Source organism: Mastomys coucha, unplaced genomic scaffold (assembly GCF_008632895.1).
Source record: "Mastomys coucha isolate ucsf_1 unplaced genomic scaffold, UCSF_Mcou_1 pScaffold22, whole genome shotgun sequence".
NCBI lineage: Eukaryota > Metazoa > Chordata > Mammalia > Rodentia > Muridae > Mastomys > Mastomys coucha.
The window spans coordinates 107117055-107142500 of NW_022196905.1; the positions used below are offsets into that span (position 1 = coordinate 107117055).

Sequence of the window (25446 nt, forward strand, 5' to 3'; positions counted from 1 at the left end):
CTTGCTGCTAAATAGGCTCACCCTTTCTAGTTCTTTCTGAACTCTGGCTGGGTGGTTCAACTCAGCTGCTGTGCTCCAAACTGCTCTCCAAGCTGACTGCTTCACTCTGGCTTCTCTTTGCTTCTCCTGAAACCTTGGCCTCGGACTAACTTCGGAAGAGATTTTTTTCTAGTCTTCTGGCTCATTCTGTCTTCACCTGTGTCTAGATTGTTCTCTCTCTCTCTCTTTCTCTCTCTCTGCAACATGTCTCTGTAAAACTACCTCCTCTTTTTTCTCTGAGCTGCTCTCTCATAAGCAACCTCTCTTTCCTCTCTCGTCTCATGAGAGATGGGCATAGCCTATTCTGTCAAATTTTTCTTTGATTCGTCACTTTGTCTGCCACTCAATTAGACATCACATTCAAAAAGGGTGCTTCTTTCTACAAATTAACTTAGCCTTCATTGTTTAGGCTTAAAGGTGTATACTAAGAGTGTGTCTGCATTCCAACCAGAGGGATTAAAGGTGTGTGCTAAGGCTGAGCCACACCAGGCTGGAGAAATGGCTCAGCCATTAAAGGCTAGGCTCACAACCAAAAATATAAGGCTGAACCACACCACAACTAGAGAAAGGTTTTGCCAGTAAACAACAAAAGTCCAGGGCTCACAGTGTCATCAAATATCCTGCAACAGTCCCCTCCCCACAACCATCTTATTCTTTTATTTTTTATTTTTTTAGTATTAACAAAGTGGGAAAGGAGTTGGTATGTAGTACAAGGACACCAATCTGAGAGCCCCAGGCACTCAGATAGACAGACAGACTGACTGACATCACACAAGAACCAGGAGCCACCCTTAATAGATAGCCTCACTCTGTAGACCTAGCTGGTGTCAAACTCATGGCTTATGAGACAGGAGGTTAGCCATGAGTTTGACACCAGCTAGATCTACAGAGTGAGACCTTGTCTCAAAAACATAAAAGTCAGGGGCCAGAGAGGTGGCTCCATGGTTAAGAGCACTTGTTGCTCTTCCAGAAGCCCTGAGTTCAGTTCCTGGCACCCACTTTAGGTGGTTCACAACTGCCTCTAACTCCAGTTCCAAGGGATCTGATGCTCCTCTCCAGGCATCTGCACACAGGTGCACAGACTCACAGACACACATACAATGAAAAAATTAAATTCTGTTTGATTAAGTGAAAACAACAAAAACTAAAAACATTCAAACAGAAACCCTGACAGTCTAAAGCAGGGTGTCCCAAACACCCAGGGAGTTCTTCGCCTCCCTTGTTTCCAAAATGCTTCACAAACATTCTTGTGGGACAGGTCCTGCTCCATCCTCATGTGTCAGATGAGAAAACAGGTCTCAGAACAGTAAGTAACTCAGCAAGGTAGGGGTAGATCTGAAGCTAGCGCTAGGTTGTTTCTGGGGACAGCACCCTCAGGTTCCAGGCTTTCTTTGAGATTCTCAAGCAAAATCATCCTTTGTGGAGTTAGTAGAAGATCCTGAGTTACTGAAACACAGGGCAACTAAAATGAATCAAGGACAGAAAATAGTATAGTCTGGTAGTCAGCTTGTGTTGCTGTGGCAAAATGCCCAGATGAACAAACACTTAAAAGGTAGAAAGGTATGCTTTGCTTTTTTTTTTCTCAAATGTTTAGAGAAGATGTCAGTTCGTACTTATCCAGTCTGGGGTGAGATGACAACATTGTTGCAGAGTAACAATGAAATGACTCCGGGTGGTGGTGGCGCACGCCTTTGATCCCAGCACTTGGGAGGCAGAGGCAGGCGGATTTCTGAGTTCGAGGCTAGCCTGGTCTACAGAGTGAGTTCCAGGACAGCCGGGACTACAGAGAAACCCTATCTCGAAAAACCAAAAAACAAAACAAAACAAAACAAAACAAAACAAAAAAACAATGAAATGATAATATTGATGCAGAAGCCCATGACAAAGAAAAGCAGCTAACTTTGAGACAGCCAGGAGGCAGGAAAAGAGTTGAAGTCCACAGGAACTGTCATAAGCAAAATACTATAGCCGGGAGACCAGGACCCCAGTTCAGTTCCCAGGACCTACATTAAGTGGCTCACACCTGTCTGTAACTAGAGCACCATGGGATCTGACACCCTGGTTTTGCCTCATCGGACACACACACACACACACACACACACACACACATTTTCAAACAACGAGTCTGAACATTTTAAAAGCATACTCCCAGAAGCTAGTCCTTCCCGTAAAGCCCCAACTCCTATGTACTGGCTGAGCGGCATCCAAGCACGACAGCTGCAGCACTTTCTCTTAACTCACTTGTAACTAGTTCTCTTTTCATGTGTGAGTGTTATGGGGTGTGTGTGTGTATGTGTGTGTGTGTGTGTGTGTGCCGTGTTCATATGTGTGGCGTTTCACATGTGCATGCAGGGGCACACATTTGTGTTTGTGACACTTATTACCTTCCTTGATGGTTAAGGTAACTAACCCTTCTTTGACCCCCTTAGTAACCCTTACCTGACCCGTTTATTAACCCTTTCCTCACCTGGCCCATTTACTGACACTTTTACTTGAATCCAGAGCTAGCTGTTCCAGCCACTCTGTCCACTCACTTTGTTTTGGTATTCCTTGCTGTGATGGTTTGTGTATGCTTGGCCCAGGGAGTGGCACTATTAGTAGGTGTGACCTGGTTGGAGGAAGTGTGTCACTGTGCAAGTGGGCTTTGAGAGCTTCCTCCTAGCTGCCTGGAAGCTAGTCTTCTGTTTGTCTTCCGAACAAGATGTAGAACTCTCAGCTCCTCCAGCACCATGCCTGCCTGGATGCTGCCATGCTTCCTGCCATGATGATAATGGACTGAACCACTGAACCTGTAAGCCAGCCCCAGTTAAATGCTGTCCTAAGAGTTGCCCTGGTCATGGTGTCTGCTCACAGCAATGGAAACCTAACACAGACACTTGCATCCACCTCCTGCTCACCAGGACTTCAGGGAGGTTTCCACTCACATCTGGCATTATGCATGGGTTCTGGGGATTCAAACTGTGGCCTTTATGGTTGCAAGTCCGGGTTTTACACACTGAACCATCTCCCTACGCTGTCACAGCTTCCCTTTACCTCACATTTGTTAGTCACAGTTTGCCCTACCCATACTCAAGTCTACCTCACCTCTGAACTACACCAGCTCCCCTCACCTCTGAACTACACCAGATCCCCTCACCTCTGTTCTACACCACACTTGGCATCGTGATTCCTAGCCACAGCTGAGTAGTTCAAGAGGTACACTTCTGTTCTCAAGGCATCCAGTGCTGGGCTGGGGCTGGGGCTGGGGCTCTGCTGGCAGAGGCTTGCCTGGAATGCATGAAGTTCTGGATTCCATCCTCATCCATTCCCAGCACTGAATAACACTGGTTGTGGTGGTGCGTACCTATAATCCTAGCAGTCAGGGAGACCAGGAATCCAAGTTGCCCTTTCTCAGAAAATTATATATATGACTATATGCATATATGATATCATATATATGACGAAAGATGCAGACCCTTGGTAGCAGCATCTTCTCAATATGGATTCAAATGCTGTTGAGATACTATGTAACCCTAGGATAATTATCTCGGCCAACTGAAAACAACCTAGAAGAGACTCAATAGGAACTATCTACATCAGCTGGCCCTGTGTATCTTTATTTTTAGTTTTTGGTTGTTTGAGACAGTGTTTGAGCAGTCTTGGCTCTCCTGGGACTCCCTCTGTAGACCAGGCTGTTTTCAAGCTTAGAGATCCACCTACCACTGCCTCCTAAACTTACACATCCACCTGCCTCTGCCTCCCAAGTGCAGAGATTAAAGACATGCACCACTACCCCTGTTTCTCAATTAACTTATTTGATGTGGTAGACCAAGCCCACTCTGGGTGTTCTGGGTGTTCCCATTCCTTTTTTGTTTTGTTTTGTTTTGTTTTGTTTTTGAGACAGGGTTTCTCTGTGTAGCCCTGGCTGTCCTGGAACTCACTCTGTAGACCAGGCTGGCCTCCAACTCAGAAATCTGCCTGCCTCTGCCTCCCAAGTGCTGGGATTAAAGGCATGTGCCACCACTGCACGGCGGGTATTCCCATTCTGTAGCTAAAGATTGTAAGGTGGTGCCATTGCTGTGGAAAACAATATAGACATGTCTAAAAAAACAAAAAGAATTAGCATATAAATCTATAATCTCATTACTTGGTATATATCTGGAAGGACTAAAAACAAGACCAGAAAGAGAGGGGGAATGTGTCTGAATTTATTGTCAAGAAATGGGAACAACCTGAGTGTCCACTGAGAAGTGGGCAGGGAAGAGAGGCTAGTACTTCCAAACGGAATATTATTTTCCTATAAAAACAACTTCACACCAAGTGAACTAAGCCAATCACCAAAGAACTCTGAGCGAGTCTTTTCCTGAGAGTACTGCAGACAGCCAATCTCAACCTCACAGGATCAGAAATAGAACAGAAGTTACCAGAACAGAAGACAGGAGGGGGGTTTGCTCAACACACACAGTTCAGCTTTGAGAAGAGAAACAGTATAAAGATCTGTTGCACAGCAACGTGCCCACACAAGACAGAAATCCAAAAATTCTAACACTTTTATTTATTATATGTATAACAGAGGGAGATCCGTAGATGATAAATATCTAGTTTGTTTCCATGTTTTGCTGTTTTAAAGAGTGATTTCACAAACATTTGTGTGGGACTGTGTAGGACTTTATATAAACCTAATAGAAACAGATTTCTAAGACATTGCATTTTAATGTATTGCATTTGTGTGTCTGTGCATTTGTGTGTGCATGTGTATATATGTGAGCACGCAAGTGTATGTGCATGTGTTTGCATGTCTGTGTAACTGTATGTGTATATGTATGTGTGTGCTTGTGTATATGTGCACGTGTATATGTGTATAGTGTGCATGTGAATGCATGAATGTTTGTGTATACGTGTATTGTGTATATTGTGCATGCATGTGCATATGTATGGTGTACGTGTGTGTGTATGTATGATGCATGCGCATGTGTGCACATTTGCGTGTGTATATGTGTGAAGTGTGCATGTGTGTATATATGTGCGTGCGTGTGTGTGTGTGTGCAGGTATATGTGTGTGCATATACGTGTGTATGTGCGGGCATATGCATGTGTATGTGTGCATGTGTGTTTGTGCGTGCGCGTGTGTTTGTGTGTGTATGTGTGTATGTTGTGCACCACAGCACACACAGGAAGGCCCTGATAACTTTAGTTCTCTTCTATTGTATGGTTCTGGGGACCGAACTCAGGATGTGAGATTTGGGGGCAGTTGTTTTTACCTACAGAGCCATCTTGCATGCCCCACATTCTAGAAATCAAAGATAGACCCATCTTTTTTGTTGTTGTTGTTGTTTGTGTTTTTTTCGAGACAGGGTTTCTCTGTGTAGCCCTGACTGTCCTGGAACTCACTCTGTAGACCAGGCTGATTTCAAACTCAGAAATCCGCCTGCCTCTGCCTCCCAAGTGCTAGGATTAAAGGCGAGAGCCACGACCGCCCTGCGACCCATCTATTTTTAAACTTTCCAGTTTAATAGCAGCCTTTCTACACGAACACGTGAACCAAGCTCTGTCCTGGAGGCGGAGCCTCTGTGTTTGTGAACAAAGCCAGAGCTAACGCGAAGGCTCGTAGCTTCCGAAGTGGTCCCCGGTCCCGGAAGCCCCCCTTAGCAACGAATCAGGCTGCAGTTGCTAAGGGAAAAGGAACCGGGGAGGAGGTCGTCCGTGCACTATTTCAGTCCGGTGTGACTAACTTCCGGTCCGTTTCCCTGGCTTCCCCCGCCGAAGCGGGGTCGCTACCGGGGGTTCCTCCACTTTGCGAGCCTCGCGCTCTGGGCGGCTCATTACGCAGCAGCGGGCGGGGGGCGGCGGCTGGCGGCAGCGGCTGCGGTAGCGGCCGCGATGCTGAGTTCCCGGGCGCAGGCGGCGAGGACGGCGGCCGATAAGGCCCTCCAGCGCTTCCTGCGCACCGGGGCGGCCGTCAGGTGAGCGGGTGGGGGTGGGGGTGGGGGTGGGGGTGAGGGTGGGGGCGGCCGCGGAGCCTCCAGGCCTGCGCGGACCAGGCCGAGGCGGAGGCCGCGGCCCAGCGTCACCTCCTCGTCCCTGCAGTGGCCGCGGCCTGCGAGACCCCGCAGCCCTTCGCGGTGACCCCAGACCCGGGCTCCAGGCCCACAGTCTCCCCAGGCCTGCACGCCACCCCCAGTTTGTCATATGCCCGTCTCTCACCTCTGCCCTGCTGGGAATTCTCACTTCTGCATCCCAAACCGCGCTGGTTCCCAAGCTATTGAAGCCCCTCAGCTGCTACGATGCCCAGTCTGTGACAGTTTCAGGCTCTTCGTTCCTGCTAGGATCCCCGCCTGCACCCCAGCCCGTTTATCTTCCCAAGGCCTCGGGCCACACCCCCATTGCTCACCCTAACTGCTCGGACCTGTTGCTTGAGTTGGCTACCTTGGATACCAGGGCAGGTCTAACAGCATTTATTCAGCTTGGAAGCCCCCACCCCGTGTTTATCCTGTCCTTATTTTACCAGGTGGGAAATAAGGCTTGACTAGGCCTTGTGGCCTAACAGCTGACCTGATAGCAGGGCTGGCCAGCTTAGTCTCACCCCCGGTCTCTCGTACTCGCTTCATGATACCATTCTGCAGAAGAACTAGTCAATCAACACCGTACCTCAGTTTCTCACGTTGAGTGTGTGCCGGGCAAGTGTGCTGTAACTGGCCCCTTCTCCAGCTAACTGCTTTTTAAGCCAAGGTCTGTGCACATTATATGGATTCATCCTGGAAGAACAAAAATGATTGGAAATTCATGATTAGCTGTGACATCGGAGAATGCTGGCCATTGCCTGATGATTGCTGTTGTCACTAGTGACCCTTTTCAGGGAGTGTTTATTGGGCTTAGATCCATATTTATGCAGTTGGAGTTAGGGGAATAGATCTTAGTGGTAGAGCATTTGTCTATCCTGCATAAGGCCCTAGGGTCAATCCCTGGTACTGGAGGAGGGGATCAATTTCATATAGTCCAAACATTAGGTAAGAATGGATTACACACATGTCCACATGCAACATATATGTGGGTATATGCTACACATGTGTTGCACATATGTTTCAGTTGCCTTACTTTGTATAAAATTATGTTTTGAATTACTGCTTCAGTTTTCTTATTGTGGGAAAAAGAATAGTGCCCACGTTCAAGTCAAGCCTGAAACGAAGAAATCTTTAATTGTATAAACATATAGATGATCTCTTGTTGTGTTGCCTAATAGTCTCAACGAGAAATCCATTTCTAAAACCAGCCCTGGTGCCACCACTCTTGTCATGAATTGCTCAGGAGCCAAGAGGACTCTTGAGTTCAGAGCCAGCCTAGGCCACAGAGTGAGTTCAAGGCTAGTGTGAGTGACCCTGTCTCAAAAAAAGGAAAAAAAAAAAAAAAGTAAATAAATAGGGAGAGCCTGGCGGGGTGGGGATGGTTCAGGTGTTTGATTACCTATTGTATAAGCAACAAATGTGAAGACCAGAGTTGAGATCAGCAGAAGCCATGCAAACACCAGGTGGCCCGCCATATTTCCTGCACTGGGAGGGAAGAAGCAGGAGAGTCTGATTAGCTAGTGAGTTCTGGGTTCCCTGCCTGAATGAACAAGGTAGAGAGTGGTTGACAAAGACTCCCAGTGTTGTTCCCATCTCCCCCCATTTTCAAGCTAAGCGCTTAAGTACCCCAAATTCCAAGGCAAATTCTTACTGGTGCATATTACCTTAGATTTCAAGCTTGCTGGTTGGTGGGGTTATTTTGATGAAATGTTACTTCCCTGCCACTGTCTGTACCAATCTGCTCTTGGGAGACAGACAGTCCACGTCTGTTCTTTTTCAGATACAAAGTCATGAAGAACTGGGGAGTGATCGGTGGAATTGCTGCTGCCCTTGCAGCAGGGATCTATGTTATCTGGGGACCCATTACAGAGAGGAAGAAGCGGAGAAAAGGTAGGGACGGAGCCCTGCATCGCCGTCTTGGATTTGCCCCAGCCTCTTTTGTCTGATTGAGTAGTTGGTCCTCTTCCCTTTAAATTGAGGACCATGGTCTATGAAATGGAATCTCCTGCCCTGTGGTGGGAAGGCTCTGTTTTATATTTGATTTTAAGACATGCTTTGTGCTGGTCCGGTGGCTCATGCCTGTAATTCCAGCACTTGGGATGCTGGAGCAAGAGGATGCCATGAATTTGAATCCAATTTGTGCTTTATATAGCAAGTACCAGTCCAGACAGGGTGACATAGGCAAGACCCCATTCCAATGGGGGGTGGTGAAAAAAGGCAGGCCTTGTCATTATGTTTCAATGACTCAATTGTTGTTATTAGTGTTTGATTGTGTTTCAGTCTGGCAGCTCACTGATTACATCACAGCAGTGGTTTCTCTGAAAGACAGGAGAGAAGGGGAGAGGGGAGCTGAGTGGATGCTTGTGGAGAAGTTCACTGTGTGTTTTCATGAGCATTGTCACATTCAAGAGTTTCTAAACAAGGCTTGGTGGCACACACTATGCCAGCCCTCCGAGATGGAGGCCAGCCTGGGCTCTGTGTACTGAGTTCATGAATTTTGGCAGAAGAGGAAAAGAGGGCATCCTGTGAGCCTGTGCTGCTGTTCTACAGGCAGACTGACCAGTGTCTTTCTTGGTCACCGTGGGGAGGACAAAAGCATTGTCCCGGGAGGCTGTAGAGTTGCCAGCTATTGTGGGGCACTGTTCTCTAACTAAAGGAGAGAGAGTCCAGGAGCGCATGAGCAAGGAGGAAGGCACGGCTGCTGCTTTTGTCTGTTTCATATCTGTAGCTAGCACCTAGAAGGGTTTCAGAGAGAACACAGGTCAGAGGCCCACACTGTGGCTTAGTCTGCAACCTAGCATGCCCTGTGCCCAGGCTCACTCAGGGTGGAATCCCGACTGAGGGCTTCCATGCGGAGATGCCAGGTCCCAGAAGGGAGAGGAGAGAAGGTCTCCCCAGGTGATGCATTGTCCTCTTCCTCACCCCGCCCCCCCTAGGGCTTGTGCCCGGCCTTGTCAACTTGGGGAACACCTGCTTCATGAACTCGCTGCTGCAGGGCCTGTCTGCCTGCCCTGCGTTTGTCAAGTGGCTGGAAGAGTTTACCACCCAGTACTCCAGGGACCAGCAGGGCCCACACACGCACCAGTGCCTGTCCTTGACACTGCTGAACCTCCTGAAAGGTACTGGGGACCTGAGGGGTGAGCGTCTTCAGTGTCTAGCTGACAGAAGAAAGGCTTAGGAGCCACTTGGTAGGAAAAGATGTTGTCGGGGAGAGGCATGCACTGAGAACCTAAGAGACACCATCAGATTGGGAAAACAGTTGTATTTGTTGTGTGTGCGCACAGCACACATAGGGAGGTCAGGACAACTTTGGTTCTCTTCTACTGTCTGGTCCTGGGGACTGAACTCAGGCTGTGAGGTTTGGGGGCAGTTGCCTTTACCTACAGAGCCTTCTCACCAGCCCCACTTTTTTAAAAAAATTAAAAGTGGAACCATCTGTTTAAAAAAAGCAAACTCTCAGCTTAATAGCAGCTTTTAAAAGGAAAAGAAAAAACCTGCCGGGTGGTGGTGGCACACGCCTTTAATCCCAGCACTTGGGAGGCAGAGGCAGGCAGATTTCTGAGTTTGAGGCCAGTCTGGTCTACAGAGTGAGTTCCAGGACAGCCAGGGCTACACAGAGAAACCCTGTCTCGGAAAACCAAACCAAACCAAACAAAACAAAACAAAAACCCACAATCATACAAGTACTTCAACTATAAGTTTTAAAAGAAGTGAGTAAACAGTCACTTGGGCCCAGGAAATAAGATGATTAACAAGAAATGCAAATAAAGGTTCTCGGTTTTGTTTCTTTTTGCCTGTCACAAAAGATGAAAAAGCCAATCCCAGGCCCAGGCATCTGTTAGCCAGGGTGAGCACATGCTGCCAGTGGGCATGGGAATGGTTTGAACTTTCCTGAGTGTGCTTTAGAAACACCTAGTGAGCCCATGCAATGTGGCTGGTATCCCCAGGTAATCTCACTGCGGGAAGTCTTTCTCACCACCACAGTTAGTGCCTGGGAAAAGATGTGGGGACTTATTTTTTTTAATTTTTTTAAAGATTAATTAATGTATTCATTTTATGTGTACGAGTATACTGTCACTCTCTTTAGACACATCAGAAGAGGGCATCAGATCCCATTACTGATGGTTGTGAGCCACCATGTGGTTGCTGGGAATTGAACTCAGGACCTCTGGAGGAGCAGTCAGTGTTCTTAACCACTGAGCCATCTCTCTAGTGCAGGGATTTGTTTTTTATTTACGTGTCTGTGAGTGTCTGTGTGAGTTTATTCCATGTGTGTGCAAGTGCCCATGAAGGCCAGGAGAGTGTCAGATCCCCTGGAGCTGGAGTTACTGGTGGTCATGAGCTGCCACATGGGTGCTGGGAACCAAACCTGAGTCCTCTGAGAATGCAGCCAGGCCCTCTTAACTGCCGACTCATCCCTCCAGCCCCCTGGCGATTTGAAATCACATATCCAACTTCATTATTATAAATCTACATGCAAAAACTTTACATTCATTTATGTGTGTTTATGTGGGATGCACACATGCCATGGCACATATGTGTAGGTCAGAGGTCAGTCTGTAAGAGTCCATTTTCTCCTACCACCCCTCCAGCTCCTGATGGAACTCAGGTGGTCAGGCTTTGGTGGCAAGCACAGCTCACCGATCCAAAACTCAGTTTGGAGCAAAAATATATATTGTTTTACTATTGAACTGTCCTTGATGGCATCTGGATATCACATGATCCATGCACAAGGGTCTCCAGCAGGTGCCTAAACACCCAGGGATGGAGATGCCTGGCAGAGAGCCAAGGAACCAGTGGCACACCGCCATGTAGGTCTACTTTTCTTTTTAAAGATGTATTTTTTCATTTTATGTATATGAATGCCTGCAGGCCAGAAGAGAGCATTGCATCCCATAATACATGGTTGTGAGCCACCATGTGGTTGCTGGGAATTGAACTCAGGACCTCTGGAAGACCAGACAGTGCTCTTAACCACAGAGCAGTCTCTCCAGCCGCAGCAGGGCCACTTTTACCACAGCTTGTTATCTTTTTGTTTGGGAGAGGTGATGATGTTACAATAAAAAGGAGCAGGGTAGAAAATACGTTGTGATTTGCTGTGGTGGTGTGAGAGCCTTGGGTGACGGCTGCTTTCCAGGAGAAGGGGTTAGACAGAGGCAGTCTCAGTGCTGCCAGGTGCTGAGAGTTAACAACTGCTAAAAAAAACCAAGCTCCGCCACTGCAACTGCATTCCACTACAGCACGTAATACTCTCATGGTCAGAAGCAAGGGACTGAGAAGGCCCAGAGGGCAAAGCGCCTGCTGCTGAAGCTTGTGGACCAGCATAAAAGGCTGTGGCCATGCATCTCTAATCCCAGCAGCGTGAGGCAGAAACAGGAGAGGCCCAGAGGCTCACTGGGCAGCTCTAGCCAGACTGAGAGTTCCGGGTGTGGTGAGCATGTCAGTTTCAAGACATACTGTGGAGTGGTAGAGGAAGACATTTGCTATCAAACACTGGCCTCCACAGACATACCTACACACGCATGTGTGAGGTGGTCCTCCACAGACACACAACTACACATATGCATGTGAGGTGGTCCTTCACAGACACACAACTACACACATGCGTGTGAGGTGGTCTTCCACAAACACATACCTGTACATATCCGTGTGACGTGGTATTTTTTTTTGGCGTTGGCATTTTCCTGATCATGAGTAATCACTGCATCTCTTAATCTTCCTATTGGCCATTGGCTTAAGAGAAATGTGCTCGAGTTGGGTTGTTGGGGGTTTTGTTGTTAGTGTATAGGAGCGCTTTTTTATTAGAACTTTTTTCCTTTGAAAATGGATGTGGGTGTGTGTGGGGGGGTGTGTGTGCGTGACACATGTATGTGGGTGTCATGGAGGCCAGAGGAGAGCAATGAATGCCCTGGAGCTGGACGTACAGGTGGCTGTGAGCTGCCTGATGTGGGTGCTGGGAACTGAACTTGAGTAGAAAAAGTAGCAGGCACTCTCAGCTGCTGAGCAGCCTCTGTAGCCTCGGTGCCTGCAGCCCATCTTAACCCCTATGTGTCTACGTGGCTGGGGACCTCACGTGCTTTGTAGTTCAGTGGTGCCTGTAATCCAGGCTGTAGCAAGCGTCACAGCACAGGGCCATCTGTGCACAGAAATATGACTTTTGGGAAGAATGGCAGAGCCATTCTGTTGGTGGCAGGTGGAGACATTGACATTTTTGGGGGAATGTGGTTTCTTTCTTAGCTCTGCAGCCTTTGTCCTGGAGGGCTGGGCCAACATGCTTACCACAGGCTGCTGAGGTAGCTGCCTTCCCACCCCATACCACCCCTACCCGTGTCCTGCCCCTCCTGCTCTAGCCATGTCAGACAGCTCAGGTGGAGCCGCAGCAGGGGCAGAAGGTGGGCAGTGTTCCCGCCCTCTGGAGTCAAAGCTTAAATGTGAGGATTCTCACATGCTTTGACTGCAGACCAAGGGGCAGAAAGGGCCTGGCCTGTGTCCTGTGAGGGTCACTGAAGCAGAACCTGAGCGTGCTGACCCTTTATCTCCCACTTGAGCAACACTGCATTGGCCTCCTGCACTGCGGTCAGAGTGGCAGTCCCAGTCATGGCCAGTGGGGTTCCCTGTTCTTTTTTTTGTTTTGTTTGCTGTTGTTGTTGTTATTTTATTTTGTTTTAAGACCAGTCTCACTATGTAGCCTTGGCTGTCCTGGAGTTCACTCTGTAGACCAGGCTGGCCTCAAACTGAAAGGGATCCTCCTGCCTCTGCCTCCTGAATGCTGGGATTAAAGCTGTACATCACCATACCCAGTTTAGATGCATTGTATTGTTTATATGTGTTTGTGTGTATCTCTATGGGTATCCTTGGAGGCCATGATGGGGTTGGAGGTGGTGAGCCACCTGATACTGGTGCTGGGCTCTGAACTCCAGGCCTCATGATAAACACTGTGGATCCCTCCAGCCTGAGCTGCCTGTCTCTCTAGAGATGCTTTCTCAGCACCCAGCCTGTGTGCCCTTAGCCTATGGCTGCTTCTGTGCTTCATCCACAGAGTGGAGTGGTTGGGACACCACGCTGTCCTCAGGGAAAGGAGCTGGCCGCTGGTGTACACAGAGCTGTGAATCCTCAGCGGACCCACTTTTATCTTTCTATTGTTTATGTTATTCTTTGTTGTTAGTATTTGGGAAGGCATCTTGTCCTATTGCCAGGATTGGCCCCACACTCCTGGGGTCAAGACAGCTTCCCACCTTAGCATCCTCAGTAGCTGGGACTATGGCCTATGCACTGTGCCAGACAAACTTTTTTGTTAGTTGGGCTTTATTATACTTGTGATTACAAATCAGCACCTGGTGGTCAGAAGCGCACAAACAGGAGCAAAGGCTGAGAAGCCATGTGGAGCGCCAGGATAGGCGTTGCATGCTGAGCATGGGTCGCCTTGGTAGTGAGTGCCTTCCAACCTTGAGAATTAGGAGTTCAGACCATACTCAACTGATTTACAACATCCTTCTTTATCAGATGGTAATTTGTAGCTTTCTGAAATCTTAGATTCATTCAACAAACATGACATGCTGACTCCACAGTGTGTAAGGCTCCAAAGAGCAAGAGGGAGCTGCAGTGTCACTGGTATACTGTCACCTCTGCATGTTCAGCACTTTCTTATGCTCTGATTCAGTTGTCTTCCTCTCTTGTACCCAGCTCTGTCCTGCCAAGAAGTCACTGAGGACGAGGTCTTGGATGCCAGCTGCCTGTTGGACGTCCTGAGAATGTACCGATGGCAGATCTCGTCCTTTGAGGAGCAGGTGAGCACTCCAACAGCATACTGAGCTGGGAGACACCTTTAACCTAGGGATGAGGGGTGTGTGCACACACATACATGAGTGTGTGCACATGCCATGGGCATTGAACATGCTTGGCAAGTCTTCTCCTTGTTATATCTCCTAGTGTGAACAGAGTGCCAGTGTCTCACTGCTGTCCTGATTAGAGAGGACACAGCACTCTGTGTCACTCAGTGGGTAGACACTGGCACTGGGGAATTAAACAGTAGCCAAAAGAGAAAAGCTTCTGGCTTTCCACTGATTGTACTCAGGTTGTGAGAGAACCAGGTTTGTGTGAGACCCTCTTTCATCCCTCACCTTGCTTTCAAAGATCCATCTTCAGAGGAGGCTTAAGCAGTCCCCAGACCTCCAGCAGGTGTCCCTCACAGCCATAGGCTTCATTCTCTACCCTCCCCTTTGCAACTTCACTGTGGTCTTTGGAGTTTGTTGTGCCACCCTCCTGACCACTGTTACCCAGAGCCACTCCGAGGCCCAGGCCAGCAGACCTGGGGCCCTGGGGTGAGATGCTCCAGTTCCCACACATCTTCCCCAGCTGTACCTCCAAACAGCGTGTGTGTTCTGTCAAACACTAAACTGAGGCAGGGAGGCAGCCCTTCTGAGACTCTACATGCTGAGGCCGGAGCAGAGGGATTGTTCCTTGTTCTTGCTGATCTGCAGCCCTGTGGCATGTTTCCAACATGAAGTGTGTGACGAGTGTCTCTGTGAAGGTTTATCTTGCTGGCTGCACTTGTGAGCTAGAATGTATTTCCATCTCCATTTGGAAATGACCCTTAGCTATTGCTCTGACTCAGCTGTCTTTCCTGTATCTCAGCTGGGAGACTGGTCCCAAGGACACTGTTACTTTTTCTAAGTCCCACCCTTCTGTCAAGGACAATTTAAGCCAAGTGACCCTTGAGTCAGTGCACAGCAGTGTGTGGGCAGCAGTGGTGTGGCCAAAGGGAGGAGGGGAGAAGAGAAGGGGGGGCATCTGTGTTATTCTCTTGCCCTTCAGCAGGCAGAGCAACCACCTCACCATCTAGTTGGTCCAGAGAGGCTCACACTGATGGGCAGTCTACTCTGTCTAAACCTGGAGCCATAGGAGATACACTGGGCTTAGTCATCCCTGTGTGTTACCTGGCTGCATCCCCATGACAGCCTGTAAGGAGTCAGGGTATGGATGGCAGTCCAGGCTCAGAGAAGCAGAGTGACTTCTCTGTCACCTGCTGTGTTGGTGGCACTGAAGCACACATTCAGCTGTTGCAGTAATTTCTTACCCCAATAAGCCCGTATAAAAACCACACAACCAGTTATTATATTTATAAGCCATATGCGTAGATTATACAGATCTATCACTATGCTAATTTGTACCCCAGTTATGTGGTCCCTTGTTACTTGCGGCTTCTCCAGGCCATGTGGTTCTGTACCACCTTCCTTCCACCTCCTCCTCCTCCATTTCCTCCCTCCTCCTCTCTCTCTGAGACCTCCACTCCCACCTTTTCTTTCCACTGCGCAATCATCAGCTCTAGCCTTTATCTGACCAGTCAAAATGGAGAGAAGATTCAGTGAGATCACCTGAGGACATGATCTCGTTCTCATAGTCGGGGTCAGGGGCATGGGGAGTGGCAGGAACCTGTGGGCAGGAGATGATCCAGAAGCCATGGAGGGATGCTGCTTACTGGCTTGCTCCCCATGACTTGCTTAGCCTGCTTTCTTACAGAACTCAGGACCACCAGCCTACAATGGCTGGGCCCTCCCACATCAGTCTCTAAGAAAATGCCTTACAGCTGGATCTCTTGGAGACATTTTCTCAATTGATGTTTCCTCCTCTCAGATGTCTCTAGCTTGAGGCCAGTTGACATTAAACGAGCTAGCACAGAAGGGACTATTGGCATGATAAGGAAAGGGGGAGGGGCTGCTGCTGGGACCCAGCCCAGAATGGCATAGCTTAAGTCTGGCCCAAGCAAGGGCTGAAGAGGTTAGGAGTTTGGGATGTGTTTAGGAGCCTTGTAGAGGAGGAGGGTAAGCCTGGGACTCTAGGGAACACGTGGAGCCCTCAGTCTGCTCTTGAAGTCCTTGTGCACCAGTAGGATGGGCTTCCTCTTTTCTGGCAGAGGCTCAGAAGCTGGGTTAGCTTTGTGTCCAATGCTTGCCTGGCATGCGCATGGCTGGGCTTTCCTCACCAGCACTGCATAGCCACAAATAAATAAAAACTGACAGATCTGATTACTATGGCCTGAAGTAATAAGCTCAAATATGGGATCTGCTCTTACCAGTTTAAAAATCACTCTAGGGTCCACATGAGATGAGACCCAAGGTGGGATCAAAGGCCTCAAGGCCCAGCCTGAGAGAGGGAGAGGAGTCACAGAGCAGCTAGGTAAGCAAGCTGCATCTTGGAGAAGGAGGTCTTTCAAGTTGATAGAGGCACATCCTGCCATGGACACTTGTGGATACGTTCCAAGAATTGCAGGCAGAGTCTCAAACAGGCATTTGTCGGTTCACATACTTAGACTCCCTCGCAGAAGCTGGGGTGGTTTGAATAGGCTTGACCATGGGAAGTGGCACTATTAGGTGGTGCAGCCTTATTTGAAGAGCTGTATACTTGTTAGAGAAAGTGTGTCATTGTTGGGGTTTGAGGTTTCCTAGTGCTCAAGTCCCAACCAGTGCAGAAGGGAGAGTCTCCTGCTGCTGCCTTTGGATCAAGATGTAGAGCTCTCAGCACCATGTCTGCCTGCACAGTGCCATATTTCCTCCCATGATGGTAATGGACTGAACCTCTGAAACTATAAGCCAGCCCCAACTAAATGTTTTCATTTATAAGAGTTATCTTGGGGAGCTGGAGAGATGGCTCAGTGGTTAAGAGCACTGACTGCTCTTCCAGAGGTCCTGAGTTCAAATCTCAGCAACCACATGGTCTCACAACCATCTGTAATGAGACCTGATGCCCTCTTCTGGTGTGTCTGAAGACAGCTACAGTGTACTTACATACAATAAATAAATCTTTAAAAAAATAAAAAAGTTTTCTTGGTCATGGTGTCTGTTCACAGCAGTGAAACTCTAACTAAGATGGAAATTGGTACCAAGAGTGGGGTATACAAGGCAACTTCAACTTACAGCTTGTTCCAGTGTCTGGCATAATTACCAGCAATAGGCAGATGCATGCCATGGCTACTAGATCATCCACTAAAAAGGATTCCTGACAAACACACCACAGTGCTGATGTATGACAACATTGTCAACTCTGAAGAAAATTCCACTGCAGGATTATGATCAACCAACCCAATAGCACAGATGCAGACAAGGGAGTCCTGAAGGGTTACACTGGAGAGGATGTCTCTAGAGAATTTCCTCACTGTGCTGAGAGGCAGCGCAGAAGCTATGAAGGGTAAAGAGTCTGGAAAAGTCCTGAGATGTGGTTCCCAGGATCGTGTGTTCTTGTACTTCACTGACCATGGATCCACTGGAATCCTGGTGTTTCCTAGAGATGATCTTCATGTCAAGGACCTGATCAAGACTATTCGCTACATGCATGAACACAGACTGTACCAGAAGATGGTGTTGTACGTTGAAGCGTATGGGTCTGGCTCCGTGATGAACCACTTGCCCAATGACGTCAGTGTTTATACAACTGCTGCCACCAACCCCAAAGAGTCATCTTGTGCCTGCTACTACGATAAGGACAGGAGCATACACCTGGGTAAGTGGTACAGCATCTACTGGATGGAAGATTCCAACATGGAGAATCTGATCGAAGAGGCACTTCATAAGCAGCCACCTGGTCAAGTCCCACACCAGCACCAGCCACATCATGTACTGTGGAAACAAGTCTGTCTCTACTGTGAAGGTGATACAGTTTCTGGGTATGATGCATAGACCCCAGTTCCCCATCCCCCTGCCTCTAGTCACATTCCTTGACCTTACCCCCAGCCCAGAGGTGATTTCTGGCCATCTTGAAAAGGAAGCTGCTGAGTGCCAGTGACTTGAAGCAATCCCAGAATCTCATCAGGAAGATCCAGAGGCTTCTGGATGCTAGGCACATCACTGAAGTCTGTGTACAAGATTCCCTCCTTGCTGGCAGGATTTGGGGATCCTGCTGAGAGACCTTTGTTGGAGAGAGCTATGCTCTCAGCACATGACTATCCCCAAGAGGCTGGACACCCTTCCTGCAATTAGGGTATACCTCCTCACTTCCCCTGGGTCAAACATTCAAAACCCCACAGAAGCCGATAGGCAGAGCTCTGTAAACCCCAGCAGTGGGTGAAGAGGTGAGGGCAGACCCTTCCCATGGCCACAGCCAGGCCTTTACCTGCCTGAACATCAAGCTGCATCTTCAACCCAAATCACAACAATTTTTTTTTCTTGGTTTTTCAAGACAGGGTTTCTCAGTGTAGCCCTGGCTGTCCTGGAACTCACTCTGTAGACCAGACTGGTCAGAAATCTGCCTGCCTCTGCCTCCCAAGTGCTGGGATAAAAGGTGTGTGCCACCTTTGGCCTGGCCAATTTTTTTTTTTTTTAAGATTTATTTTTATTTTAGGTGTTTGGTGTTTTGCCTGATGTCCACCACATGTGGTGGGACCACAAGAGGGTCTTGGATCCCATGAAGCTGGGATAATAGCAATTGTGAGCTTCCATGTGGGTGCTTGGAACCAAACCCAGGTCTTCTGCAAGAGCAGCCAGTGCTCTTATCCACCAAGCCATCTGAATATTCTCAGTGCTGCTGCTACACACCTGAGAAGGCGCGTTTGATTTTGTGCTGCATGCATCTTGCCTGTATTTTTAAAAGCAAGCCCCACCTGGAGTAGGAGGCCAGTCTCCTTCAGTTATTAGGACTCAGAGAAAGCAGAAAGCAGTCTGCCTGGTAAGGGTTGGGACTGTCTGCTGCACGTGGCCTGGGTTCTGACCCTAGCCTTGCCTCATGAACCTGTCTTCAGGAAGCTTTGTCCTTTGATAGGATGCTCACGAGCTGTTCCATGTCATCACCTCATCGCTGGAGGATGAGCGGGACCGCCAGCCTCGAGTCACCCACTTGTTTGATGTGCATTCCCTGGAGGTAACGTCTCAGTGTTGGTCTGTTTGGTCTCAGTTAGGATAGGGCACACAGTCTTTGTAAGGCCTAGATTAGAGAGTAAGACCCAGTAACTGGGAGGCTGTGGCAGCAGAACCTGAGCCGCACACTCCTACCCTTGTTTTTGCTGGAGGCAGTAGGCCCTTTAAGAGGATTCATTGCTGCAGCCTGGGTTGTGTTTGAGGAGAGAATGATTTGGTTTTCCTTTTTTGGAGGGTGTTTTTGGTTTTTGGTTTTTGTTTTTTTTGAGACAGGGTTTCTCTGTGTAGCCCTGGCTGTCCTGGAACTCACTCTGTAGACCAGGCTGGTCTCGAACTCAGAAATCTGCCCATCTCTGCTTCCCTAGTGCTGGGATTAAAGGTGTGTACCACCACTGCCTGGCGTTTTTCCTTGTTAATAGAGAGGAATAAGGGCCACTGGACTCTCTGAGTGAGTGCTCATCTCCCTGTGACTATGTAATATTTAGGGCGGTGACAGTAGTTGACTGACAATAGGGAGGAAATATCCCAGAGAGAAGAAACATGGTTTTGTGGCCACTATAAAGGAACTCATGGAGAAAACAACCAGAAGGTGGGTCAGCGCCACTTACAAATTCTGGGCTGTGAGGAATGTTGGCTTTGCTGGTGCTGCTGGCCCAGGAACTTGTAAGATTGCAGGTGGTGAGGGTGGTTAAAGGGCTGCCTTCAGACTTTCAATCTCTCTCTCTTTTCCCTACAGCAGCAGTCAGAAGTGGCTCCCAGACATGTCACCTGCCACACAAGAGGTAGGCATTTTCCATTGATAAAAATGTGTGTTTAAAGACATGAATGAAAGCAAAATGTGTGCCTTTTAGCTAGGACAGCAGTGTGCTTGTCTCCTGCCGGCTGGACCTTGTGCACTTGCTCAGGGCCTGGTGCACCTGTCTCCTGCCAGCTGTGCCCAGCTGGGGCTGTGCTGGACCTCCATGCTTTTGCTTCAGAATGCCATAACTTTCTTGAGAAATCTGCATTTTCTCAACACTTGAAGTCCCCAAAGCCCCTAGGCAGCAGCTGTAGCCCTGCCGGTAGTTGGTCCCAGGCAGCAAGCACGGCCTCTCATCTGAGCCTCCTCAGTGGATACTGGGAGCACTTACCCATTTCCACCAATTAAGTTTACAGACCAAGTATGGGCTCACGCCTGTAACCCCAACAATTGAGAGGCTGAGGCAGGAAGATTTACTGTGTCTTTAAGGCTAGCCTAGACTACATAGTTCCAGGTCAGCCTGGACTATAGCATAAGATGATATTTCTGTGTCTCAGAGAGATTGGGAGAGATGAAGTGACTTTCCTGATCACTTGACTAGTAAGCAGGGTCAGGACATTGCTCAGGGCTGCTTGACTGAAGAGAGAGGAGTTCCCAGGAGCTCTTTGTCCCACCAGCCCCATCCTAAGCAAAGAGCAGCCCCATTCTCTAGAACTTGTTTATTCAAGTTGTTTCCAGAGCTTCCCTTACTTTATGGAATGCCTGTGCCTCCTCCTGCCCTCCCTGCCATGTGTCTGTTGACCTTACATATAGCATCCTTAGGTCTGCTCCCATGCATGGCCAAATGCAGAGGCCTTGAGGCTCTTCCATGAGGCTGGAGACTGGAAGTGCCTGAGGAAGGCTCTTGCTGCACATTATGAACATTTTCCTAGAGGAGGAGCATCTGCTCTGTGCCCAGGAGGGTGGAGTTGGGGTGGGCCCGGAGCATCTGCTCTGTGCCCTGGAGCTTGGAGCTGGGGTGAGCCTGGGTGACTCGGTCAGAGGTGCTTTGCATTCCAGGGTCCCCTCACCCCACGACCAATCACTGGAAGTCTCAGCATCCGTTCCACGGAAGACTCACCAGTAACATGGTGTGCAAACACTGTGAGCACCAGGTAAGCGGCTGCCCGTCCTGATGCTCCCAGGGAGACTGCTTCAGGCAGGATGCAGCCCAGGGCCTGCAGTGCGGGCTGGCTGTGTTGAGGAGGAAGGGAGGGTGCTGGGGGATATCAGTGCGGGTGTTGCCTGACACTCAGGCAGCATTTGCCCCAGGAGCAGCAGAGCTGCTGTCAGCTGACAGATTTCAGGTTGTAGGTCTGCATGTCTGTCTGCTCTTGTCGGGCACAGCAGATTTGAGGAGTGGGAGGGGCTTTGCTTTGCATTTGAGGGTTCTAACCTTTTTTATGGAAAAAAATCTCAAAAATGCAAAGAGAGAATTTTACAACTATTAGGCAGTTTTAGGAGATTTTGACACACTGCACACATGAGCATTCTCTCCTGAACACCACATGACCACTTACCTAGTTTGTGACCTGCTGGGTTACATGCTCTGGACGGTTGGGCCTTCTCTTTTGGGGTGCATGCACAGCACCTCCTGCTGCTTAGAACCTGATCCTGCTGTGTCTCATGGCCCTGACAAGTGTCCTTGTCTTCCATCAGTTGAGGGTTGTTTACGGTTGTTTTCACTCTAGGGTTTTTGTGTGGATGTGTTCTTAAATGAATGACTATGCCAAGGAGCTGGCAGCCTCCACATGTGGGGACCCTGATTCAGTCTTCAGATAATTCTCCAGAGCAGTGGCACCATTCCACGTGGGGCCAAGGCCTCCCACTCACTGTGCTGCCTGGCTCCTGACCCAAGCCCTCCCCTCCCTGCAGATGTATAGTTCACCTGCGTCCCTGGGGATAACTAACAAGCACAGCTTACACAGATATGCAGAGTGCTTAGTGGTGGGTGGAGACGTACTCTCCTGACTACCACAGTCAAGCCAGCATCTAGAGTCATGGCCTTAGCGTGAGAGTGGTGACAACGCGTCAGGATCCCCTTAGACTGTGTGTGAGGGGTGACAACTCGTCAGGATTCCCTTTCAGTGGTTTTCTGTGTGCTTTGTTAACAGCAGTCACTGTGCTGGGTGCCAGATCCCTGCAGGTATCTCCCCATTCTACCTTAGTCTGTGTCTCTGTAAGCTTGTCATTAAGTGAAGTCATGTAGGAGTTATTATTTAGGGGATGCCCTCAGATTCATCTGTGTAGTCAGAAAGCACAGTGTTGCCTTTTTCTTGGGAGAATAGTATCCATCGTGTACAGAGGTGTGCGTGTCTACACCTTTTCCTTACCCTCTCCTCTGGTGGATGCTGAGCTTGCCCAGGGTGTTGTGCCAGCCAGTGCTGCTTGAGCATGGAGCCACAGGTGTCTTTATGTGGTGCTGAGCTCAGCTACTCTTCCTTCACACCCGAAAAGAGATTGGACAGATCACATGCTAATTCTGTTAGTTGGTTGGTTGATTGACTTGAAACAGGCAGTCACTGTTGTAGCCCAGGCTGTCCTGAGACTCAGTCCTTCTGCCTTCAGTGTCCCAAGGACTGGGACTGCTGGTGGCCAGACATGTCTAGTTGTAATTTTTTGAAGATTCTCCAATTTGATTTCCACAGTGGCTGCCCAGTTCATACTACAGTGTACAGAGCTGCTTTTCTCCAGCCTTTGACAACACATCTTGTCCTTGTGTGTCCAGGCCCATGTGTATAGAAGCCCAATGGAAGCCTTGAAGGCCACCTGTTTCTTGAGACGTGGTCTCTCACTGGTGTGGGATTTACTAAGCTGGCTATGCTGGCCAAGCAGTTAGCGCTGGCCCCTGCCTGTCTCCACCTTCCGGCTTTAGCATTACAAGTGTGTGCTACCGTGCCTGGCTTTGTTTTTTGTTTTGTTTTGTTTTTAATGTAGGTTCTGGGTATCAAACTCAGGTCCCTTATGCTTGCAAGGTAAGCACTTGACCTCTGAGCCGTCCTGGCAGGCACCTTCTTGTCCTTTGTAATGCCTGTCGGCCATGGCTGGGCTTCTTGGAAAAATGGATTTTTGGGTCCTTTGCTGATCCTTTTGTCTGCTTTCAGTCCCCACCTCTCTCATGTCTCTTCCTTTCTCTCCCCTCTCTGCCTCCCTCCCTCCCTCTCCCTCTCTCTCTCTCTCTTTTCCTTTCCCCCCTCTCCCTTCCTCTTTCCCTCCCTCCCTTTTTTCTTTCCTTTCTCTCCCCTCCCTTCCTTCTTTCCTTTTTTTTTAAATTTTTTTTGGAGCAGGGTATCATGTAGCCCAGGCTAACCTCTGAACTGCTCCTCCTACCTCTGGGGCCCTTCTAGGTGTGTGTGTCACAGGTGTTAGCACCCCAGCTGGCTGCTTGTTTTTAAGGGATGGGTGCTGCTGACTCAGGGTCCCTGTCTATTTTGGCTCTCACCCCGTCGGGCACATGGTTTGCAGGGGCTTGCTCCTGCTCTGTAGGTACCTTGTACTCTCTTCACTGTCTTGTGTTGATTGATGTCACCTGTGCCTAACGTGCTAATCTTTTTGAGAAGATTCATATATTGTAACTCTTGATGTGTCCTGGCCACACATCTGTGATTTTCCCCTGAATTTATGTAAATCTTGAAGTTGTTGCAAGTGGAAGTAGGAATGTTGTATTTTCTGTTTGTCACCACTACATGGAGTTGTGGTTGGTTGTTGATCTCTGTAATATTTTGAGATCTTACAAAATTTATTTTTTATCTTATTTTGTTTTTCACAGTGAGGGGACTGAACCCAGGGTGTGTGCCCTTGTGAATGCAAGGCCAACACTGTCCCTGAGCCATACTCAGTTCTGGATTTCTTGTGGAATCTTTGCAGTAGCTGACCTGTCTAGATGGCAGTTCCTTGGTCTCCCCCACAGCTCTCTGCCCTTTGTATCTTCTCTCCACCTGTCTCTGGCAACCAGTGCGAGGCTGAGTAAGGCGGTGATGGCCACTGTGACTTCTTTTAGCCCTCTAGGAAACACATGATGGGTGTTCTCAAGGGGTTACAGCTTAAGAGTTGTCACCCTGTGTCACACAGAACCTTCCTCTCAAGCCCCTGCTGGGACACGATGTACATGTGTATGCCTGTGGAGGCCAGAGGCCCAAGTTGGCCACCCTTCTCAGTTGCCCTGACACCTGGGTTTTGAGACAGGGTCTTTCTCAGAACCTGGAGCTTGTACTTTGGCCATCAGGAAACCACAGGGATAGTTGCTCCAACTCCTCAGCTGGGGTCCCAGGCGTGCCTGCCACGCCCAGGTCGGAAAGCACTTGTCACCAAGCCTGACAGTGTGAGTTTGACCCTGGAACTTACATGGTGGAAGAAAACAGCTTGACTTCCACAAACACTCTTACCAGCGCATGTGCACTTTCTACATAGGTGTGCACATGTGCATACACACATACACTCACACACTCACAGGTACATGTGTGTGCAAACATACACACATTCACAGGCACATGTGTGCACAAACATACATATACACATACACACACACTCACAGGTACATGTATGTGCAAACATACACGCGCACGCACACGGTGTAAAGCCTCCCTTTCCCTTTCCTGATGCCTTCTTATGCTTCCCCTGCCCTGGATCATCCTTGCAGCATGGGTGTGAGGCCTGGGTGCCAGTTTCACACCAGGCCAATTCTCATTGGCTTGTTACTTCTTCCTCTTCCCCTGCAGCACTAGGTGTTTTTATTGCATATTCAATACAGTAGACTCTGGATTCTGTTGTCCCTGAGAAAGTGAATTTTCAGGCGGGGCACATACCTCTGCCAGCTGTAAGGAGATGGGCCTGTGAGTCACAAGTCTGGACCAGCTTCAGCTGCCAGTTCAAGGCCAGCCTGAGCTACATTTGACACACAGACTCACATACACCAAAAGAAGAGGAAAAGCAGGAGGGGGGGGAGGAGGGAGAGGAAGAAGAGGAAGAAGAGAAAAAGGAGGGGATATAGAAGATAGGTTTTGTTCTGACAGGAGCTAATTTGGCCCAAATCCCAAACTCTTCTTTTTCTTAGACAACAAATGCCCTGTTCTGTTCTTACTTCCGCTGTTGTGTCTGCCAGGACCCTCAGGGTCCTCCTGCACCTGTGTGGCTCTGTGGGCAGCTGTGGAATAGGCGGGTATACACAATTGAGGGTTTATTTTCTCTGATAATCTTGTCTGTCTGCCAGCCCTGGCTCTGTCTTCTGACATCTCGGTCCTGAGCTGTAGCTGTTTCTCTGTAGCACCGTGCAGAATAGGTGTGCAGACCTCACCCAGGAGCCTATTTCTGCCCATGTCTCGCCATCCAAATGTCCCTGCTTTTAGAGATTTTCCAGGGTTGCACATCTGAGCTACCCTGTCACCTTATACAGGGGTGCTTCCTAACAGCATGGCCATCCGCAGATTCGCACATCTTCCACTGCGCTACTGTTGTTAGTACAGTTCCTTTCTATGGATGTCCACAATTGTCTGATTACTCCCTAGGCTTCAACTACTCCTGGTTTGGTGCTATCAGTGGAACTGATGGACATCCTGGTAGTTGGTACCAGTCCCTTAGGATATTTAAAAAATAAATCCCCAAGCTTCTGGGATAGGTACATACTCTAGGGTGATCTCATGCTGCTTCGTAAAGCTGCTGTGCACTGTGTCCCCTCCCTGTGTCCCCTGTGTCACCGTCTCACTGCTGTGCACTGTGTCCCCTCCCTGTGTCCCCACTGTGTCAC

At 48.9% G+C, this 25446-nt stretch overlaps 2 protein-coding genes and 1 pseudogene across 6 annotated transcripts in view; 2 read left to right on the forward strand and 1 right to left on the reverse strand.

Moving 5' to 3' along the window:
- Window positions 1–6354, reverse strand: part of Svop (SV2 related protein) — a 76471-nt gene extending 70117 nt beyond the window's left edge. For both annotated transcript variants that reach the window (XM_031337469.1, XM_031337467.1), the window contains exon 1: window positions 6223–6354. The gene's annotated coding sequence lies outside the window, so the exon portion shown is untranslated. The remainder of the gene's footprint in view (window positions 1–6222) is intronic.
- The window catches only part of Usp30 (ubiquitin specific peptidase 30), a 63170-nt gene that overhangs the window by 28889 nt on the left and 8835 nt on the right, over window positions 1–25446 (forward strand). The window contains exons 1-7 of one of the 4 annotated variants that reach the window (XM_031337471.1): window positions 5792–5981; window positions 7861–7970; window positions 9017–9199; window positions 13764–13867; window positions 18831–18929; window positions 19665–19707; window positions 20724–20818. In XM_031337471.1, coding sequence (XP_031193331.1) covers window positions 5899–5981; window positions 7861–7970; window positions 9017–9199; window positions 13764–13867; window positions 18831–18929; window positions 19665–19707; window positions 20724–20818 — 717 coding nt within the window. In that variant the 5' untranslated portion in view covers window positions 5792–5898. Of the gene's footprint in view, window positions 1–5791; window positions 5982–6001; window positions 6748–7860; window positions 7971–9016; window positions 9200–13763; window positions 13868–18830; window positions 18930–19661; window positions 19708–20723; window positions 20819–25446 lie in introns of those variants that run through there. The other 3 variants (XM_031337470.1, XM_031337473.1, XM_031337472.1) reach the window with 3 other exon arrangements.
- Window positions 15031–18280, forward strand: LOC116070685 (annotated as a pseudogene).